The 22,336-nt window shown below is 39.9% G+C and overlaps 1 protein-coding gene across 1 annotated transcript in view; it reads right to left on the reverse strand.

Moving 5' to 3' along the window:
* SUCLG2 (succinate-CoA ligase GDP-forming subunit beta) overlaps positions 1-14,132 on the reverse strand; it is a 102,522-nt gene extending 88,390 nt beyond the window's left edge. Inside the window, exon 1 of the mRNA XM_063164343.1 lies at positions 14,049-14,132. Coding sequence (XP_063020413.1) covers positions 14,049-14,132 — 84 coding nt within the window. The remainder of the gene's footprint in view (positions 1-14,048) is intronic.
* Between the last annotated feature and the right edge of the window lie 8,204 nt (positions 14,133-22,336).

Raw genomic sequence — 22,336 nt, forward strand, 5'->3', positions numbered from 1 at the left:
GGAAATAAGTCAATTAGGAAGAAAAATAGTGGCGGTTTTGAGGAGTATGTATTTTGTGAGATGTATTTTGTATCTGAAATTAAAAGGAGATGTATTTAGTGTATGTGATCAAAAATAAATGTCTGTCACCAAAATAATCTATTTGCTTAGCCAACACATTCTACAGCATTCCAGTTTATTTAATTTGTGCACTCTGCCCTATAATGCAATTCCAAGCACATATGAAGGAAAGCAGATACACAAAGATGACAGTAATGAAAGAGCAGACCATTCATCAATGTGAGGCATAAACCTTTATTATATTTATTGACATACAGTCTCTGTAATTGACAAAGATGTAGAAGTTTTTCTCAAAAAGAAACCATCAGAAATAAACTAAACTGAATACCCTCATATAAACCACTGCAGATACAGACACATTTTATTGGGTCATGTATTTAAAATATACCACATAGGCCACTGAAAACAAACTAAAGCACTTATTTCAGTTTGCTGGCAGTGCCCACAAAATGAGTAAATTAACCCAAGAAGAAACAAAAATGTAGCAAAATGGCACCACATTAAACAGAAGTTTACGACAAATATAGTCATAGAATGCAAAAATATGCTCTGTAGGGAAAGCTTTGAAGAATGTAAACTGGAAAGAGGTAAGGCTGATGGGCTTTAAGGGGTCCCACGAGGCACAGCACACATTCCCTTCAGAGATGGCCAACACTGCAAACCTGGGGGCACATTAGGGACAACAGGACAGAAAATGTCCTTCCCAACTAATGTCCTGCTGGCTGCCACAAACCAGCAATTTTCACCTTCCAACGCAGGAGCTAGCATCCAGGTCATGCTGTTTAAAAGCCACAGAGGAAAGAGTGTTCCATGCCCATCCCAAACTGCCTGCTTTGGCTGGGATGCCATATGGCAGCGAGGTCCCTTTGGTGCCAGCAGCTCCAGCAGCCTCATCCAACACTGAGATTATGACCAAAGCTTCACTCTAGACCTCTGTGATATATTTATGAGGGATAAAATTGGTTCTGTGAGCTAGTTTAGGAAGAAGTCTTGGATATTTCTCTGACAAAAAGAGTTTCCATACTTTTGTTCACGGCAGTCAGGAATTGCTTATTTTTTAGTCTGTATTAAAGCACCATAAGTGCCTTAGACCAGGCCTTAAACAAGAGCATTTGGATTTAAATCTACAGGTACAGCTGAAGATCTTTTAACTTTCCATTACTTATTCCTAAAAATGGGAATTCATTTGAACTGATTAAAACCCACACACAAACTCTAGTTAACAGCTATAGGCCTTTGAGTTCCATATTTATTCCTGAAAATATAGCACACAAAATACCCTGAGCAGTAAAATACACAGAAAAAAAAAGAACCTATCACATTTCCCAGTTTTCTAAAGGCTAAGGCATTTTGATCAATAAACTGCAGGGTAATTTACTGTTTTAACCATATACTCACTTTTCAGAACAAGTGAGATCTGTCCATGCAACAAAGGTTTATGAAACCTAACTTCAAATAAAATAAAAAACACACACGAAGTATGGCCCTACATTTTGTTTAGTAAATCTGGATTGCCTAGTGGATAATTGCTACTGTTCCTAACATCTATGACTCTTTGAAACAAGATGTGTTAAATAACTAAATGGTTCTCTCCATATACTGACAAAATATAGAAAAAAGAAATGGGGGCTGTTCATAAAAGGAGCTCACAGTTACTGTAATTATTAGGATTGCTATTGGTAAATTGTTTAAAAAACTGGACTCAAACAGTTGAGAGAGCGGTCAAGAGCTTGGAAAGCATAAATTTTAAGAATTCCAAGTTGAACAACCTCAGAGGAGTGAAACAAGCCACCACCTCTGCTCAGAAGCTCTCGTTCCTGAAAATGAGACTGCACAGTGCAAACCAAGGGGAAGACAGTACCAAACTCCCTGCTCAAGAGCATTTCTCCTTCCAAAGCAATTACATTCGCTGCAATTCACTGTCCAGAACAGCAACGCTCCAGAAGAATTTCAGAAATCTAGTTTGAAACAATCACAGGATTGTTTTTATTACTGCATTAGGTGTTTGTGTCACCATTTAGTTCTAGACAACGCAATCAAAACAAGTGCTTAGCTAAATCTTGCCCTCAATACTTTCTCACAGTTCAAGGACAAGCAAATTTCTCTTGTCACACATTGCAAGATTCTTTTTAAGAGGAGCTGCTGCAAACCAGAGAGAGGAATCAGAGTGCATCATAGCAGAAAAACGGCGACAAACATGAAAGAAAGAGAAGAGCTTTGTTAAACTAGTAAAATGTCAATTTTAGGGAAGGAATCTATTTTAACTGAAAAGCTAAACAAGGTATATTTAGGGATCTCATCCTTTTTAGTTAAGAGAAACCACTTTTCTCCCATCACCCAGCAGCACTGATTATTTTAATAAAACCTAATAAAGCAAGGATTACCAACCACAGATTACCTACCTGTAGGTAACAAAGCACACTAAACCAACTGATGCCAGTTGACATCACTCATCTGTTGAAAAACAGGCAGTCACCAATTACTAACAGAACAATAATTTGTTTGTTTAATGAATATGCTAATTTACTGAGCTCTCATTAGACAGATACACAGGCAATATTGATGAGTTCCATAAGGCATTATAAAGTATGGCTGAATTATTTCAAAACAAATTAAAGCAGAAAATATTGTACACGGTTTAATGGAATAATAAAAGCCTGGTGGCAAGTGAATCCTCTGGGTGCGCCCTCTGAAAAAGGCCAAGTTAAAACCACGACTCATCATCTGTGTTTGGTGTGGTCCATGGAGAGGCTTCAACTGCCTGAAAGGTACCTGAAGGCCCTTCAATAAATACAACAGTTTTTTATTCTCTCAATTTTGTCTGGTTTTAGGTAGTCCCAACAAGGCATCAGTAGCATTAGGTGTTTAGGTCCCTCAGCAGAGACACTGGAGAACTTTGCATTTCCACAAACCCACCTGCAGCACCTCTGTTACCAATAAATCCTAAGTAAAAGCTGGTTCATCTGCATTTAGTGCAATGCTACACAGCCCTGGAAACAAAAGCAGTGATTAAATTTTCAATTCATAGTTCATTTTGCTTGTGTTGCGGCTGCATCTATTTTCACTTTTTCTCTCTTAATAACTTTAAGTTCCTAAATTAAGAAGGAAATAGAAATTGGTTTTTCACTCAAGAAAGGAATCACTACAAGCCACATCTGTCAATTTGTAATCATTTATTCATACACAATTTAAATGAGAAACAATATTAAGTTCTCCTTCAAATTTCAGTTTTACCAAAGGAGTTTTATTTCAATAATACCAGAGAAATGAACAGAAATTTCTATCAAATAAACATCTATAAAATATCCTCTACATAAGATGGTCATATAAGCCACATTTCTGCTTTTTAAAAAGAAAATATAAAGTTAGACACAAGGGACTGCAGCAGGGAACACTTTTAGGCAGAGTAGGAAGGTCTGACATTTTTGTGTAATACAAGACAGTTCAAAGTAGCAAGATCCTGCAGAAACCAATTATAAAAAGAACAGTTTCAGCCTCAACCTGAACAGCCTACCCAGAATGTTAAAATTAACCTGGGAAAGTGAATGATTTAACTAAAGAAATAAGCCTACTGGATTTGACCCCAAAGTCAAGTCATGAATCAAACTCCCTCACTCTCCCCCGATTTGCTCACTGAAGTGGGAGAACCTTCCCAAAACTCGCTCACTAGCGAACTGCCAACTTTCCAAGGTAATTGAATCTAAAAATATGTGGCTCTAGTAAAGGTTTTTCACATTAAAATTAAAATGCCACCATTACTTGGGGGGGTTTATACATTTCATTCACTACCTACTGCCTCAAAATTAATTCATTAATAAATATATGAAATATTCATGAGGATTTACCTCTTCCATCTTTAAAACAATATTCCCTTCCATTAAAAGATATATTAAACCGCAATGACATATTAATCAATATTTATTAGGAAACATATATTGATACCTCAACAGCCCTCTTTATTTTTGACTCAGTGCTTTCTTTCCTCTCTCAATGGTAGAATCCTTTATCTGGGAAAGAGGAACATCAGGAGTGTCCCCATCAGTTCTGAAGTGCCTGGATGCTGGGGAGGCTTTCTTTATCTCTTTCATTAAAGCACACCTAAATTTTTCCACAGTAAATGCAAACAGCCCAATTTTGCTGTGCTTTACCAAATGTCACAGAAACAGAAGAGGATTTCAGAGGACAGCACCCATCTCGTTCACAATTCTGAAATTTAGATTACCAAACCATACAGACTGGATTAAGAAATCAGATGTGTCTATTCATGAACCTTTCCCTTTAAACAAAACCACAGCAATATGCACATGAAAACCACCAAGTTTTAGAAACATCTCAGTTATGTCTTGTGTGTTTCACAGTATTGCAGATGGAATTGTAAGGATAGTAAATGTACTCAGCGTGGAAGTGGGACTGAAAATCCTGATTGCATTCTTAACAAAATGTAGTGACTCCCTTACCAGCTCTCCTCAATGTTCCTGCTTGCTGTCTACTGCAAGAAACCCTTTTTTACTTCAAGGGTTTCTGAATGCCTGCCCTACTATGCTCTTTTGACTTGATCTTGTGCCCCTCCTTGTCCTTCCAGAATCAGTCTGATTGCAAACTGATCATCCCAGGCTTTACCTCTGCCCTCTCCTGGACATGATGAGTGTGGTGTGATGTTCTTCCACTGCAGAGTTCGGTCATTAGCTCCAGAAAACACAAATGAAATTACACAATCCTCTTCCAATGTGCTTTTATATCTTCCAGTGTGCCTATATATGTACAAACTCAGCTTTCTGATTTATCCTTCTGTTTACTTCTCATGCAAGGAAGCAGACACAAGAATGAACTTGAAGCAAGTCCTTCACTCATTGCAGATTTAAAGTCTCCAGTAACGATTACACTTTATAGACTTATTTACAGCTTGCTTACACTCAGGGATTTTGACAGCTATTCTGTAAATACACTCTCCTACCCACTAAGCTCCATTGTAAACTACCAGGAACATGCACGGGGTCACACTTGAGCTCCTTCTGTCATTCTTATTCTCCTTATCTCACCAAACCAGAATCTGAGCCCATATCCTCGTGCTCTACAAGGCAGATCCTAGCAGCCACCACCTGGATGATCCTTTTGGGTGTCTGCATGAATGGGTTTGTGAGGACCACAGTCCTCAAAATTAAAAGAGGAGAGGGTTGGAAGAGTGTTCTTTTGAACAGCAAGACCCTGACCTCTCTTCTCCATTTCCCCCACCTTGTTCAGCAGCTGTTTCAGTCAGGCTGCTATAGACTGACCTCCAAATAAAGCAGGACATCACCAAACCCCTGACAACTGCATCCTGCTGCCCACACAGGAGAGTATTCAGGACTCTATCTATACGCAATCAGCAAAATAAAATTTCTGTAAATTAAGTGACAGCACCCTCGTGATCCTGAGAAGTTCTGGGATGCATTTTGCTTAGTGTGGACAGGCTGCCTGAGCAGGGCTGAGCACACCCCAAGCCATGAACCTTCACCTGAACACTGAACCATTCACAGCTTCCAAAAACCCTGACCCAGGGCAGGTTCCTCATTCTGTGGGATTACACGAAAACTGTCTGGTTCAAACAACACGCAGAAGATCACATCACAAAAAGGATGTCACAAAACAAAGCTGCCAGCCCAAACACCAAGCTGCCAATCCACCCAAAGAGCCAAACAATACCCTCTGTCCTTCCTGAAGAAATTGTTGGCAAAGTATTTTTTCCTTGCATTTTTAAACCAAATTTCAGCCTAATAAAACAGAATTACATGTGCCCAAAGATCAAGCATGTCTACAGAAGCTTTACACCTCTGGAACTGATTTTCAGAGCCTTTGCTTGGGCAAAGGAAGAATATGAACTCCCAGATTCAATTTCTGCTTTTGTCAATGTTCTCACCATCAGAAGTTCTGCTTTGCATTAGTAATTAATTTTAGTCAAATTATGTTCATTTTGCTTATTTTGTACTTCAAAGCTTTAAGAGAAGCATACTTTCCTGACCTAAAAAGTAAGGCTTTGAAGTATCTGATGAAAATAAACTCACTACCATACACAACTGCATAATCAGTTGCAGAAAATACTGTAACACATTCCCTGCCTTGGCAAATGAAAGAAGATTGTTGGTGATATGCACAACACATTCAAAAAGTGAAATAAGTCATCTTCTCTACATATTTTAAGTATCTTGAGGGGAAATTTTATATTTTTGTTCTGATCATAAAAATGTTTAATTTCCTAATTTTTTACAAGATTAAAATGATATTTTGATGCAGCTATAAAGAAATGCTCTAAACAGTAAACATAACCAGAAAAAAAGCAAAAACTATTGTACCACCAAACATGAGACTAAGTAGCCACTACCAATATTTTCTTTCTTGCATGCAAATTCAGCTTTCTAAATTGTTACAAAACCCAAAGCATATTCAATAAGATTAAAAGAAATATTTCTGCATTCATATCTCAAGCAATCATATCTATCAAAGAAGTGTTTCATGCCTACCATACCCTGGAAGAATGCTTTTTCAAGTGTTAGAAGTCACTGATATTTTAAGAAAAACACTGATAAAATGCCAATTTAGACAGTTTGAGCTCCATTTTTCATCACAGAGAAGGAAATATGAAACATAATCACAGCTTTTTTGTTCCAGTTCTTTAATATTGAAGCCAAATCATGATAATTTCCACGCTACCTGACTATGCCATCACAGAATAGGACTTTGAGCACTAAGCAACATAACACTTCAAAGCAACAAAAATGCAAATACCCATGGTAGTAAAATAAAGAAATACAGAAAAGTACCTACAGAAGCAGTTTCACTGCATGCCTAAGTCATATCTGGTTTATTAAACCAGTCCAGAATGGTCTATACCAATTTCTTTCCTGGAAGCAGTAAGAAAAGACTGGTACCCATTTTCTGCTTCCATCTGAATTGACACCCTTTATAGTTACTAAGTCTTGGTTTTAATTAGACCATTTGACTTAGACTAACATGAAGCCAAACATTAAGAATATTTTTTCCTTCCTTTGCAGGTAATTTCTTTACTAATATTTTTCCATTGTTTATACCTAATTATATGAATTCACTCTGCTGCCATTCTCAAATCTCAAAGCAAGCTTAGGACACTACAAGAAGCATCACTTCATCATCCTCAAAGACTTTGACCTAAAGCAGATTTCTACATCCCTGACTGTATGGAGGGAGAGAAAGGCAAACTTTAATCCAATGAAACTGCACTCCCATGCCCAAAGATGATGGCACTGGATGTTGGCAATGGGTGATGCCAACTCCAATGGTTAAGGAAACTGGGTTGTGCCCAGCCTTGTGTCTTATTGCAGCCCATGCTATATCCAGAAATAAACAACAGCCACTGCTCTTCCCTCAGCTTCTCCCCAGAGGGAGCTGAGGGCCCTCACCAGTTCCTGTTCCCACATGTGAGGCTCAGCAGGGTCTCCTGTTGTCAGCTCCCCACACATCTGCATGTGGAAGTTATCAGGGCTCTCCAGAAACCTCCTGGAACTCCTGATATGTTCCCAGCTGTGCCGTCCCTCCAGGAGGATCTGGGGGGAATGAAGTCCTCCAAGAGGACAGGGCCTGCTGAGGCTCCCTCAGGCGCTGCAGCTTCATCTGGTCCTTGCTGATGCAGGTGCCTGCAGCAGAAATGCACAACAGCCCTGTGAGAGATGTCGGGGTGCCCCCAAATCCTGACCTGTGGGTTCCAGCTGGGTCACCAGCCCTCCCTAGATGGAGCTCCAGCACTCCAGCTGCTCTGGACTCACGTTCACTCATCTCACATCATGTTTAAACCAAGCCGTAAATAGCTGTTCCTCTACTTCCAAAATTTATGATGTTACTTTAGACTATTTTAATCTGAGCCATTTAACTGAAAAACAAATCTAGACTGAAACTCTGCATGAAAGAATTCAATTAAATAGATTCTCTGTTTCCAATGTGTTTGGAGTGACAGAATTGAAGACAGTAGAAAATTTAAGGGAAAATACATTTTTATGCCATCTTCAAACCTTAGCAAGTACTGTCTTGACAATAAAAAGGACATGGTTTCTTTTAATAGGCCTTTCATCTTTAATTATCATGAATAGCTCTATATTTTACCTATACCCATCAGTGTTATGTACAACTGGCACATAGAACTCCTCCAATAATTGGAATTTCCCTGACATTTTCATACCAATATTCTGTATGAACAACTTTTTTTTTTTATACAAGGCAGCAACTGCTTTCTTAGCTGACATGAAATTAGCAGATGTCAAATTAAACTGTCCTTTTGCCCACAGATCCTTCAGAGAAAGATATCAAAAGATAATGAAGTGTTCCATTAGTAATCTGTGGCTGGTTTTTAATTTGCAGTTTCATATTTTTCAGTCAAAAGTCTTAGACAAGCAGGCAAACCTAGCAAACAGGATCAAAACTCTTGTTTAATTTTTCACTCCTCCTGACAATTCTCACAAAACTTTTGCATCTCATGAAGAATTTAAGTGGACAAGAGTTAAGACATCAAAGGTACACCACAGTACAAGTGATTTTCTATCCTCCTGACACAAACTGAGGCTGGTTCTCACAGTTTACATTGCTCAGACTCCAATCCAACCCAGACTGTGATTCTACAACACACAAATTAAAGACAAACAGGGTAGACAGAAATTGATCTGTCTCCAAGTACTACCCATGTGCAAGGCAAGTAAACACAAATGAATAATAATGTATCACAAAACATGCTTAAAAGTCTTTTCTTAAATAAAACAGTCTTTGAGTTAAACATCCTAATACACATTCAAGGTTGTGAGTGCCTAAAGCTTTATGATTTTGTACTCAAAGCTTCCAAACACACAGATCATCACAGAATCAAAATTTCATTCAACTTTGGGATACAGACTCTTATAGTTTAGGGAAACCCATGAACAATTATGGAAGAGAGAGGACAGGAAGAAAAAAGCTCATGGATAAATCAAAGCAGCACCTTTTAAGCAAAACTAAACTTGCATTTATTGAATATATTTGTGCTATCAGTATAAGTTGTTTACTGAAGAAATAAAAAAGATGTTCCAACAAATAAGTGGAAAAACAGCAAGTTTTTAAATTCCTTCACAGTTAACATTTAGCCACTAATTATACAAAAACATCACCATCAGCATAACAGCACAAACAAACTACAACACCAATCTAGGGGTTTGATTTTCATTACCACATTAAAGGATGGTTTCAGCTTGCAGTTCAGAATCTGTTTTAAGGCTCACTAGTACAACAAAGAATTCAGCAGCACAGCAAAATTCCACTATTAAGGAATTTTTCACAATAGTCAATCTTAACTCCTATTTGTTTCATATCCATTCCTGCTGTTATCTAGTTAAAATAAAATCAACAGCTACTAATCATGGATCAATGTTTAATAACCAGTTCCAAAGCTATTGTCATATGCACTTGGACAGGTAATATGACTTCTCTGTCCTGTGTTTTATTAAAGTGCTGTGGAAGAAATAAGCTGAGTCACAGATGGTTAGAAACTGCTTTTAGAGTATTAGAGGATGAAATTTTCAGGAGAAAACCCTCAGAGTATGTGCTCAAAGCTACACATGACAGTCACAGTCACAAATATGTACAGAAAAATTGGACTGGCCAAGGCAATAATGAGCTGAGCTACTCACTACAGGTGTGGCCAACAAAAATTATCAGTTGAGGTTAAATCACTTTGGAACAAGTGAGTCCCCAAAACAGGGAGGGAGACGACCTCATCTCTATACATTAAATGAGGACATTGCCCATTTCTGTGAAAATGAACCTTCCAAACAAGTGAAAGGATAAAATAGTAGAGAAATGAACTACTTCCAAGAAACAACTATACCACAACTGTGCCTAAACCTTCATCTCACTTCTCTGTATTCTCAAAAGAACCTCAGCAGCTTCACACATTTCAGATAAAATCCCTGCTGGCACTCATCAGCCAGATAGACCAAATGAAAGGTGACTTTAAAAAATTAAACAAAAAAAAAAAAAAAAAAAAAAAGGAAAACTACCACATAGAAATTTCCAGAGAAAAACAGGAGGAAACAATCACTGACATTTCCAGAGAAAAACAGGAGGAAACAATCACTGAGATAACCATAAAGAAAACAGTTTGCCTATCGACACTTTATCTAGTTCCTCAGGAGGCAGATCAATGAAAAAACCCACTTGCTTTTATATAAAAAAAACTTCACCCAATCCTAAACATACCCAAGGAATGTAAGGAGTCTCTGGGTAAACTGCTTGGGAGTTCAGATGGAGGGTCAGGAAGGATTTATTCAGAGCCATGTTTAAGACCACAGGTGTGGCTAATTCTCCATCTAATGTCATATTCATGAAGGCTCTCTCTTCTTACCTAATTAGCCCCATCCCCTGATTATACCTCTATGAAGTAAAAAAAGAAGGTAAATCAATGCAGCAAAGTGCAGCTTTTCTGCTTTAAGACAGAGCTGTGATATCTGTGTCAGAGCCAGATTGCTCCCAGGGTAGAAGTTCCACTAGCAGAAAACTAACTGGGGGAGAAAAAAATAAAAAAAATCACAGTCTGAGGTTATATTTATGTTTTCATTTCCTTTTTCATCTCAAAATAGGATTCAATAACCATGTGTTTAATGGAACTGCTGGGGAGGAGTGGGCCAAACATCTGCTCCACTTTGGCATTTCAGTTTTGTCTAGAGTTTGAAGAGGGCTTTCCTGTCATTTGGATGAGGTGCCTGTAGGAAAAGCTGTTTGTGAAAGCCTGTAGGCTCATGTATTTCCTGCCTCTAAATGTAAAACCTTGAAAATATAGCAAAACTGCCAACCAGGAAAAGCCAAATAGGGAAGCAGTCCAAAGAAATTTTCAAGAACACCAAAGAAGAATTCAAGAAAAAGAAGAATTCAACATTGAAGTAGCTGCTAAAGCCATGAATTGAAAAGTTTTTTTGGGTAATGTTTTGTGTCACATGGAGGCTCAGCTATCACAGCTGATAGCTTCTTGGAAAAGGCAGAATTTTCTCTGTTCAACATTAATGAGGTTTTACAGATATACAAGTGTAGGAACTGAAGGCATCTGCAGTGAGCAACCTTGCAGCTCCCTATTTGTAACTTCTATAGATTCCAGCAGATTTTAGAACAGAAATCTTGTTTAATTTCATCTTCCTCTCTTTCCTTTTTTTTTTTTTTTTTTTAATATTTTCAATGCTTGTGGAATCTGGATGCGTTCTGGCAGGACTGAGGCCCATTTTGAAGGCTGGGCTAGGGCTCATAATGCACCAACCGACCTGCTCACCCTATTAGAAGACTGGAGAGTTACCTTAAGCACTTTTTTTCTTTTTTATGATTCTGATTTAATTGTCCCTCATTTATATTCATCGCTGAATTTCACTGCATCTGAAGCTATTTTGAATACACAGCATTCTCCCAAAGGGCCCAATCCAACTCCCATTCAAATAAACAGCCTTCAATGGAGCCTATTTGTTGCCAGCCAACAAGATTGAATTCTGCTGCCGAGTGGTCCCCGGAGCGTTTGTCACAGCTCTTCACAAACATTGCTCCAGCAAGAGCAGGCCTGAATGCTCCTGTCCACGTGCACTGCAGACAACTCAAACCTATCTTTTATCTTCTTGAGATATCTGGTCAGATTTAAAACTCCAGCAGCACAAAGAATCGAATCTACCAAGAATATAAACAGCAAAAGGAGTAAAAGAATGTTTAACAGTTATAAAAAAGCAAAAGGATGATAAAATAATTTCATATTGTAGAATCAACTACCATTTACTCCACCCCTAAAATGAAGCTACACAGGAAAATGTGTGCAGATTACAATGACAGCATATAACCAAATTTCACAGCTACAGTTTTGAAATAATAAGAAATTTTGCAACAAAGTGTAGAAACATCACTCCAACAGTAAGGGCTATGAGGAGAGATTCTAAATCTCACACAGGGTTACCAAAACAACAAAGTTGGAGACTGGTATTTCTTGATCACATTCACACCATATGGAAGACCCTCATCTGTGAAAGAAACACTGTGATGGGCTTTGAGGACAGGTTCATGCTAAATAAAGTAAGAGTGTAACTTCTCATCTGAGCAACAGAATGAATGACAGAAATGAGAAACACCTTCAGTGGACGGGCTCTTACTCTCAAATCCTTTATCCTATTTTATAGCACAGAAATCCAGACTCTGGCTGATCAACTCATTTGTAGCCTAAAGTCTGAGACAGTGGAAGATCAGGGGACTGTTTAGATGGGAATTCTATTATGCAACATTGCCAAATTGAAGACCTTTATAAAGGAAAGTTGTTTGCTTTGAAGTTAGGAACTTGCTTTGTCGTTATACAGTACTCATGTGGTTCTTGAAAATAGCCTACTTGGAAAACGCAGATCTTGGGAGATGTTCTCAGTATCTGGCAGAGTGCAGAAACAGAATAACAAAATGTGATTTATAATACGAGCTCAACAGCTCTAGTTCAAAAATAATGCACAAAAAAAAGGTGTTGTTTTTTTTTTTTAAGATGGCCACCTTGATATCCTAAGAATACTCTTGAGTATCTGAGCTGATACCCAGTTATTTCAGTGGGGTAATTTACAGATTGCCTCCATGCTTTGAGAGATGACAGAATAGACCATGAGCTCCTAATTTCCACCTATTTCTCACTGCAGTACCAGATAGAGACAGGGCTTGAAACCAACCAAAGCACCTCAACCAAAACACCTCCTAAATTCACACCAAATGACTCTTTTCAGACAATGCTCCATACTCCAGCCTTTCCAAGCCCTACAAGAACAGGGATGTTACCTCCAAATTCCTCATTGCAGCATCAGACTCACCAAAGCCTTGATGGGAGGAACACATTTTCAACCATACAGCGCATATTCCCCAAATGTTGTGATTTACAGCATTGCCTATTCACACTAAAGAGATAAAATCTGTATATGTACAGATAAATGTATGTTTATAGATAACATTGTGTGTGTATCCACACATAAACAGTCTTCCTCAAAGAAAGGATGTGAAATGGACATGAAATGGACAAATGCTAAATCAACAAATCAATTGCACTGAGTTCTGTAGCCAGCATTCAAATAGGAAAGTTGGGCATAAAAGATTTCAGATTTACAACCTCCTCCAGGTTAAAAGATAAACCACACAGCCGCAGTTGTGCAACACAAGTTAAGCACCACAGCACCCTTTACCCCCGAGCCCTGCACCTGCAGCCAGGAGCGTTCCCAGCAGCAGCACCTGCGGACAGAACTGGACACAAACACGTTTTGTTTGCTCCAGGGGATTTTGCTTCGGGGAAAACATTTATGCTCAGAAGTGTGGACCAAAGTAAGATTCCCATGCAGCTGCTCATGATGAAAAAGTAAAATAACAGAGTTGGTCGCCAAAGGCACGAGGGCTGTCCAGAATGTGCGTATCTCGTTTTACCTCGGCAAGGCTGCTGTCAAGGTGAATAATGAACTCCTGCCACACCTCAGAGAGCCCCTGAGCCCTTCCAGAACGATCATCTACTCTTTCCCACCGCTCTGCTGAGGCTCAGAACCACCGGGGAGCCTGAGATAGGATGGATTTCCCAGGAAAGCACAGCCAGGCATCTTCACCCCGGCGTGACCTGAGCCAACCCAACGCGATGCCGCCACCGAAACGCGCTCACACAGACGCTATCGCTCCGTGCACAGCGTCACCCAGCTCTGCTATTGAAACAATTCAGGGTTCGGGCAGGTGTGGGGGCAGCGAGGCGCTCCCGGACGGTTTTGGTCTGCCCAGCCCTGAGCCAGCGCCGCCGCCACAGCCTCGCTCCGACCCCGCAGGCGCCGGGTCGGGCGCATCCTCCGGCCCGAGCATCGCAGCCAGCGGGAACACCAAGGTCCCTCCCCTGCCAGACACGGCCGCGGGGAGGCTGCGAGCGGAGCCGGCCGCGGGGCTCAGGCGGGCACGGCGAGCGGGGACGGCGGGGCGTGGGGCCGGGCTCGCTCACTCACCGGGAATCGGGCCCGCAGGCGGGCGGATCGCAGCGCCAGGTCCCGCAGCACGGCCCCCGCCTGCCCGGCCAAGGGCGCCGCCATCTTCGCCGCTGTCCCCGCCCTGCCCCGCGCCCCGGGCGGAAGCCCCGGCGGAGGCGGAGAGGGGCCGGGCGGGGCCCCGGCAGAGCCATGAGGGGCTGCGGGAGGCCGGCACGGTGGGGTCGGCACCTTGTGGAAGGGTATGGACCCCTGTGAGGGAGGGTGCGTTATCTCTCTGACTAAGAAACACCGAGGGAGTTGTGCCTGTTCAGCTTCGAGAAGAGGCCACCGAGAGGGGACTCCGATAATGTGTGTAACTGTCTAAAGGTTTCTGGAAGATGGACCCGGCTCTGCTCGGTGGTGCGCAGCGGTAGAACAAACAGGCAATGGACAGGACTGATGCCGAGGAGGTTCTGCCTGAACATGAAGAACTTCCTCGCTGTGCACTGGAACAGATAGCTTAGAGAGGGTGTGGACCCTGCCTCGCTGGGGATGCTCCAGCGCTGCCTGGACACGATGCTGTGCCCTGTGCTCTGGGACGAGCAGGGAGGCTGGACCAGAGGAGCCGCTGCGGTCCCTTCCAGCCCTGCCCATGAAATTGTGTTTGAGATGAGTCGCAGCACGGCCCGGTTTGGGACTGGGGCCCAGTGCGGTGACCAGAGCAGGAAGGGCCCTGTGGGGAAGGCAGTGCCTGGAACGGGCAGGCAGCCATGAGGGGAGTGCCTGGGGAGTGTGAGGTGCCGGCCTTGCACTGCTGGAGGCTGTTCCAACTTCTTTTTTCATGACTAAAAGGTCTTTTGGTCTTTGTTAGGAAATATCAAATTAACCCAATCTAATAAACCCTAATAAGGAATCCAGCTGACCCTTCATAGGCACTTTAATCTGAACGCCATAAACATCTCTTCTTAATCTACAGGTAAAATATGTCAGTGTAAGGTTGAATGTTAGGAGGAATTTTTGCACAGAAAGAGTTGTCAGGTGTTACAATCAACTGCCCAGGTAGTGATGGAGTCACCATCCGTGAAGGTTTTTAACAAAGGACTGATTTGGCACATGGTGCTGTGCTCTCTTTGTCAAGGTGATGATTGGTCATAGGTTAGACTTGAATATCTAGAGTGGTTTATTCCAACCTAAACAATTCTGTGAAACCTGTGAGTTAATGCCAAACCTGAGACACCAAACTCAGGCCCTCTTGGGGGATGGAGCAGAAGAGCAAAGCCCATAAAGCTTTATGTCCATCACATGGACTTAAAATCGGACATGAGTTCACAGTCTGAGCAGAGGTTTCATGAAAGTGAGTCCCAGCAGCCACATTTTGAAGATTGTTCCATCCATCAGGAATGACTTGGGGGCTGGTGTAGACAGAGGTGTACCATGTCTACAGTCTGAAGCAAACTCAACAGTCAGATGGCCTGGGATTTGCAGATACAGTTGCTATGTGACTCACTTGAGCATTTTCCTTGTCTGTTTCTGTTTAGTGCACATTTGAGATAATCCACCTATGAGTAATAGAGAGTAACCAAATAGCTCACACAAATTGTCCATTTACAATCATGGTCTGAAGAAAAAATGCTAAAATTGAGCAGTGGCTGAGATACCCTTGCAATTTTACAACAGTTCATATTAAATTCACCTATATTGAAGCATGCAGAGTTAGCATTATATGGAGGCATTATTTATGCTAAGCATTATTTATTCAGTGGTTTATGATGAAATAGTTGGATAAACACTTAAATCCTCATCTTCCAGTCCAGGATGTGAGTGGGAACAAAGGAAAATGCTCCTGTCAGGGCTTAGAACTTACACTCCCAAACATGTTTTTTAAAAAATCAGGACTGAACAAGTCCTTTATTGGAATTTAATCAGCAAATAAATTATATGTCTAATAGAGAAAAAATCTGTAATTTCATAAAAACTGAGGTGTTAGAAAAGTCTGAAATTGAACACTTTTGTCTTTGTCATGACAATTTAAGTAATGTAATATGTTTCAATAAAGAATCTGGAGATGCTATTTTTGATAGCATTGAGCAATAATGTATGGTACCAGTATTAACCCAGGTATTACTGTGTGCTTGTTCTTTCATAATATTATGTACTGACTTAGGTATGATGATGGAGGAACTATAATTTCACTTTTAGTTTCATGGCTGTGGTTCAGTAAGCACAGAGTTCCCTATTCATACAGTCTATTATGGCTGTCTGCATTAGGTTTATATATATATAGCAGGTATATAAGCTTTCAGATAATGTCTGTGAATTGCATGCAAGGCTATCATTTAATGCTGTGAGGAGCATTTTGACTGCTTAATATAAATAATGCAGAACCTGCTTTACTATTTTTTTATTGTTTAGATTTAGTGGAAAATCACTGCACAGTGTGGAGTAGTCACCAAGACATATTTCTTTGTGTATCTCTGCTGCAGAACATACCTGACCTTTAAAGCATGAGGAGAAAAGATAGATTCGTTGTCTTCACATCCAGTTTCCTTCTATGTGTGTTTGAGCCAAAGCAAATTTAGATTAAACAGGTCTCTGAAGCAACTAGAGCAAGTAAGAGCTGGAATTTTTGGATCATGGAGTACAAGATGTGTTGGTGTGTGAGAGGAGGGACAAACTATGAATTACTGTTGGGGAAAACACTTCAAATGCAGGAATTTGGGAGCAGCTGGGGAGTAGTCTCAACACACCATCCTCACAAATAAGGAGAGGAGGGAAGTGCAAAATAAAAAGGGATAGAGGGAGAGGCTGGTTTCAAAGGTCATTCCTTCTAGACTTGCAGACATTCCTCCCTGTATCTCTCCTGGATGTGCAGCATTTGAGTGTGCTTCTGCTCTGTCTTCCCCACAATACACAAAAGGCTGGATTGTAGCTAAGTTTTTAGCAGTGGTCTATTTAATGCAAAACAACCAGTAATGGTTTTGCAATTAAGTTTAAAAAAGAACATTGTGTAAGGTTTATACGTCTTTAGAAGTTATCCTTAAGGCTAAATGGTTGGTAGTGTTCAAGTGAAAACATTTAAAGAAAAAAGAAATCACCTTATCACAGGTAAAGCACAATTCTAAGTGTTTTTGCAATGACATTGTATATTCATTTTCTTATCTATGCATATTACCTCCCAAACCACTGGGGTTTTTTATTTTATAATGTGTTGCTCTAGCTGGGTTTTGGTGGGTTGTAGTTTCATTTCAAGGTACTGGAACCAGTGGGCTGAAAGACATTTCCTCATCTGCACATTGCCTTGCAATTGTCCTTATGTTAACTACAGAATTTGAGCTTCACATTCACATGGATTTCATAGGGAATAAGTTTACAATAAATAAGTTTATTTGCCAGATGCCCCACACACAGCATCCTCAAGAATAACAAGTGAGGGTAATAAAGCTGCAGCAAACTCACTAAAATAATCCCGCTGTAGGTGGCTGAGGAACAGGAAACAAGATCATAGGGCGAGTCTGACAGTGCCACTGCAGAGCATGAGTCCTGGTGCTCAAGCACCTCTCAGATTATGATGCTCTCCCAATCATTCACTACTTCTCATTCCCTTTCTCTGTTCAACTATTAAACCAACAAGAAAAAATATGTGGTAAGTGGTAAATATACCAATGGGTGGAGGAAGGTAACAAAGTATTAAAATAACGATGTTTGGGTCTGAAAAGAAGGAATGAAAAATAGTGTATTAGAGTTGTAAATTACCTCCTAGGTCACTGAGTTCAGTGATTGCACACAGCCCCAAATTCCCCGTTCATTAGAACATTATTGAAATGTACTGGAAGGTACCCTGGAAGGAAGCAGGATGAGGTGGTTTTGGCTTGGTAGGATCAAACATCCTGGTTTCTCTTTCTGTAGTGACATGGGAGCTCTGTGTGCTGCTGCATCCCCAGGCTGTGTTAGTAAATATCAGCCTGCCCTTTTCATTTTCAGATTGCACCTCTGCTGTACACAGTGGAACTTGTGTGTGGCTCAGAATGAAGGAACCAAGTGAAACCTTGGAACAGCATCTTCTGCTCAATGCTGTGGGAAGCCAGGGTGCTGCATTTTAACACTGTGTGATAACTGTGACTTGAAAAGTGAAAGTAAGTGTCTAAATCAGGGAAAACTTTAAATGACATGGAATTAAGAGAAAAAGTAGTGGAATAACCAACTTTAAAAAGATTTATAGCAGGAGAGGCAACACCAGGCATAGCAATAGTAACAATTATGCTCCACCTTTTTTGATGTCGAACTACCTGGCTATGTAAAAACAGAAATTTCAGGATTTATGACATAAATAATAGGCTGAAAACAATAGAAGTGGTGCATCAGTTTACAGGAGAGCTACTGCTACCTCTTGCCAGTGGCCTGCTGTATAATGAGGCAGACAGGGGAGTTCAGGTTTCTCAGCAGAGACAGACTGTAGGTCTATAACACTCAGTTCCAACAATGCTGAGGACCCTGATCTTGAGGGTAGAAAGACAATTTTATTGAACTTCTGTCAGAGACCATGCAGGACTGTGAATACAATAAGTGTAAAGATCTGAGCTGTGGGATACAGTGAAAACAACCTCTCAGAGTCTGGACTTCCTTGATAAGATGTCACTGTATCCTTAAAAAGACATTGAATTTTCTAAAAAATACCATGAATCTAAATTCAGGAAAGAAATGTCCAACAGTCTTAGAAAAAAGAAAGCTAAATTTTCTTGGGGGAAGGAATAGAGGTTAGAGTAGCAGCAAAACAGTGATGCAATGAGAAGACAGCCTCTGTTGTATCTGCTGAGCAACTCAGTTTATTGTGTAGAAAAACAGTCCAAAAAAGAATTAGATTTATTAAATATGAAACAAGATCTTGACTAGATCAATAATCTTCTGTACATTATATTTAAAAACATATTTAGTAGCAAGGCATTCTATTTAGAAACATTCCTACCAGCAAGCTCTCTGGAGTGCACAGGAAAGTTCCCAGATGAAGAGTTTGCTGAGGCAATCAAATGTGGAACCTCCACATCCACCATGGTGGCTGACAGGAATCTGTGAATTCCACATGAGCCATGCAGTAAAGCTCTTTCTCTCTTTCCCAGCAGGGCTGCAATGCCCATATGGAAGAATAAAGGCAAGATGGCACTGCCATAAGAGAAATTACTTGGATGCTGATAGAAAAAGCTTTGCTTTATGGTGTTCTGTGTGTCCTGCACAGTTATCTGCAAACAGGTGAGAATTCTCCAGGAATGAAACCTGGTTACAGCTTGAGACTGTTGAAGGCTGTAGCTGAACAAGCATTGTTTGCCCCTACCACAGGGAGGCTGGGCAAATCAGGAAAGCCATAGGTGTTCCCATCACATCTAATCCATGTTTTAATTCACAGGTTGCAAAATACCTTGTTGCACCAACCTGTTACAGGGTTTGAAATTGTCTATTGTAATTAATTTCCAAACCAGTAAGGTGAAAGGGCTGCTAATATGTGAGGGGTAATTTTTTCCTGATGAATTTTATGGATTGCAGAGGCAGGGAAATTGATTTTTCTGCCAAATGAAGTATTGATCTAAAAGAAGCTTACTATGCTACCTAGTTTGGGGTCATAGGGTACTATTTCTGTGGATTTTGTAGATTGCTTGCTGTGTTTTCCTATTTCAATAAAACCTTTTGTTGTGGAGGCAGGTTTCACTTTCATTACAATTGGTTGGACACCTGCAAGTGGTTCAGTGATCATGGAAGTTTATAAAAACCATAACCTTTCTAAGGAGCCTAACAAAGAAATGCAGCACTGTGTGAAAAAGCTTGTAACAAAACCTGAATGCACCAGAGGAAACTGAACTGCCTAAACATAAAGCAGGGTGACAACAGTTACTATGGCATTTGGTGCATATGCTCACTGCTTTGTTGTCTAGACAGCATATTTGGATACTTACAAGTGTGTAAAATAAAGGAGAATTTTTTTACCTTACCTGGTGGCAAGAGCAGTTACAGCTGATGGAGCCAGGCTGTCCCCAGTCAAAACTGCAGGCAGACTTCATCTCCACGGCTTTGAAAAGATCTCAGTGCCTCTATATAAAAGTGCCAAAGTTTGTAAATTTTTTCTGGTTTTCTTATGTTGAATGGTGTCATCTCTCAAACCAGCTATGAGAAGGAGGAGAATACCTAGAAATGCAATCACACAGATGAGACTGTGCTGATTTGTTTTGTAATCTGTTAGGTTACAAAATCTAACAAATATTGTATAGAATAAATCTACCCTTTAGAATAAAACTACCAGCAGATAGCAATCTTCCTGCACAAGGGACTGGCAAGAGGTGCTTCCAGGCTCTCTTTTGTTAGTTGTTGTGTCAATTACCAGCTAATGTATCAATTCTTCAAAAATATAGTCAAAATGTAAGTTTGTGAAGAAGAAAAAAGACAGTGACTTTCTGAGATCCCTTCAAATTACATGCAAGGAGCCTTTAGGAACCTGATGAAAACATTAAATATAATTGACTAACTGATCATACCCATGGTGAACTGTAGTTTCCCAACCATATAGCCTAAATACTTTAACAGAATTCCAACTACGTTTGTAAGCATCACCTCCCCTACACAGAGGTTTGTAAATCAGCTGCATTAGTGTTTTCTTTTGAATGGTGTTTGCAAATTTTATGGAAATTCAAAGATAAAATGGGCAAAGAGCAAAGTCTGCATCCTCAGGGGACAGTATCTATATGAACAGATGAGTAGGGAGGGTAAAGCCTCATGCTTGCCTTCTATATAGATGCATTTTATCCAGTAAAAGAAGCCCGTATCATTTATTGGCTTCATTTCTGTAAAGCTTTCTTAACCCTGTAAGCAGAATAACTCCAAATTGTTTTGCTTATGAAGATTGTTACAACATACAGCTAACTTTCTTCATAAACTCTTGGAAATGGGCATAGATTATCTATTATCTCACCTTCAAGTCTTATGTGTGTGTACACATATAAACTACATTTTTTTCATCATTTGGAAAATCATAATATAAAGCTTTCTTCTATTAGTAGAGCTAGGAGGAATCAAAAAAAACTTCCCCATGGCCTATTCCTTTAATAGCCTCTACAGAAGTACATAGGAATTACCACATTTTTAATTAATATGCATTTGTTATAAAGATCAAAATGGGAGTACTTTAGCCATCAGCTTGGCTGTAGCAGAGCCTAAAAAAATTCTTTTGCATTCTGCCTCACAAAGAAATTGGAATAAAATTTCTCTAAGCAACAAGTTCTAGTATCCATCTGATTTAGTAAAGTGGCATTTGCAAGCTCAGCTGTTAAATATAGCACTGTCAGGTACAGCTTCTGCTTTGTATATTGTTTGTCCTTAATAAATGTGTTTTGATGATTTTGTTTCTCTAGGAACACTGGGAATGTTTTAGTGCATACAAGCAAATTTGCAATCAAAATTCTACCCCAAGAAGCATTTTTAAGCTACCAATCTGTGCTTCAGAAAATGTTGAATTTTTTCTTTAGAGAATGAGTGAAGACCAGTTCATTAACAACAAGTGCCATAGGAGGTATGTGATTTGTTTGGAGAGTCATTTAGGATCAAAATCCTGTGTACTGTGATAGAAATTCAGGGAAACTACAGAAAATATCATGTACAGCTCATTTAATGGCTGTGATCATTTTATGTTTGAGGCAACATGCATCTTTGTGTAGTATCCTGAGCAAATCACTATTTATTCACTTTGGATTTGGCTTCCTTAGATTTTAATGTATGTAATGAGTGTTGAGCTCTATACTGGAATGAATCCTTTTGTTACTGAAGGCTACATGTGGCTTACTTGATGGAATTCAGAGTAGGATTCATGACAAATAACAGAGTTTGAAGGGATAAATGCTGAGAGTAACCTTCCTTATCTCTGCTGGTTTCTGGGAGCAGTTATTACAGTGCCTATGGCCCATGGTTCAGCTCTCTGCAAAGGAGAGAACTTCTCTACTAATCATCCTGCAGACATTAATGTGAGTGCACAGTGTAAGAATGCTCAAGTCTTATTTATAAATGAAAGAATTTAAAAGAGTTTTAATATTGCCAATGAATACTCCCCCAAATTCCAATGAAATTTATATCTATGTGAGGGTTTGTGCATGTTTCATTCAATAATTGCATCTAATATTGCCAGCAAGGGAAGAAAAACAGTAATGTATGCCTGGTATGACACATGCCATGTTTCAAATGAGAGCACAACTGTTGCCACCCTATAAAACAGAAAATTATTGCAATTAATTCATTACTTCAGAACAACAAATAACTGAGGAATTTGCAAAATACATCAGTCTTCTGTGAAGAAG

The sequence above is a fragment of the Melospiza melodia genome, chromosome 10 (assembly GCF_035770615.1).
Source record: "Melospiza melodia melodia isolate bMelMel2 chromosome 10, bMelMel2.pri, whole genome shotgun sequence".
NCBI classification, from domain to species: Eukaryota; Metazoa; Chordata; class Aves; order Passeriformes; family Passerellidae; genus Melospiza; species Melospiza melodia.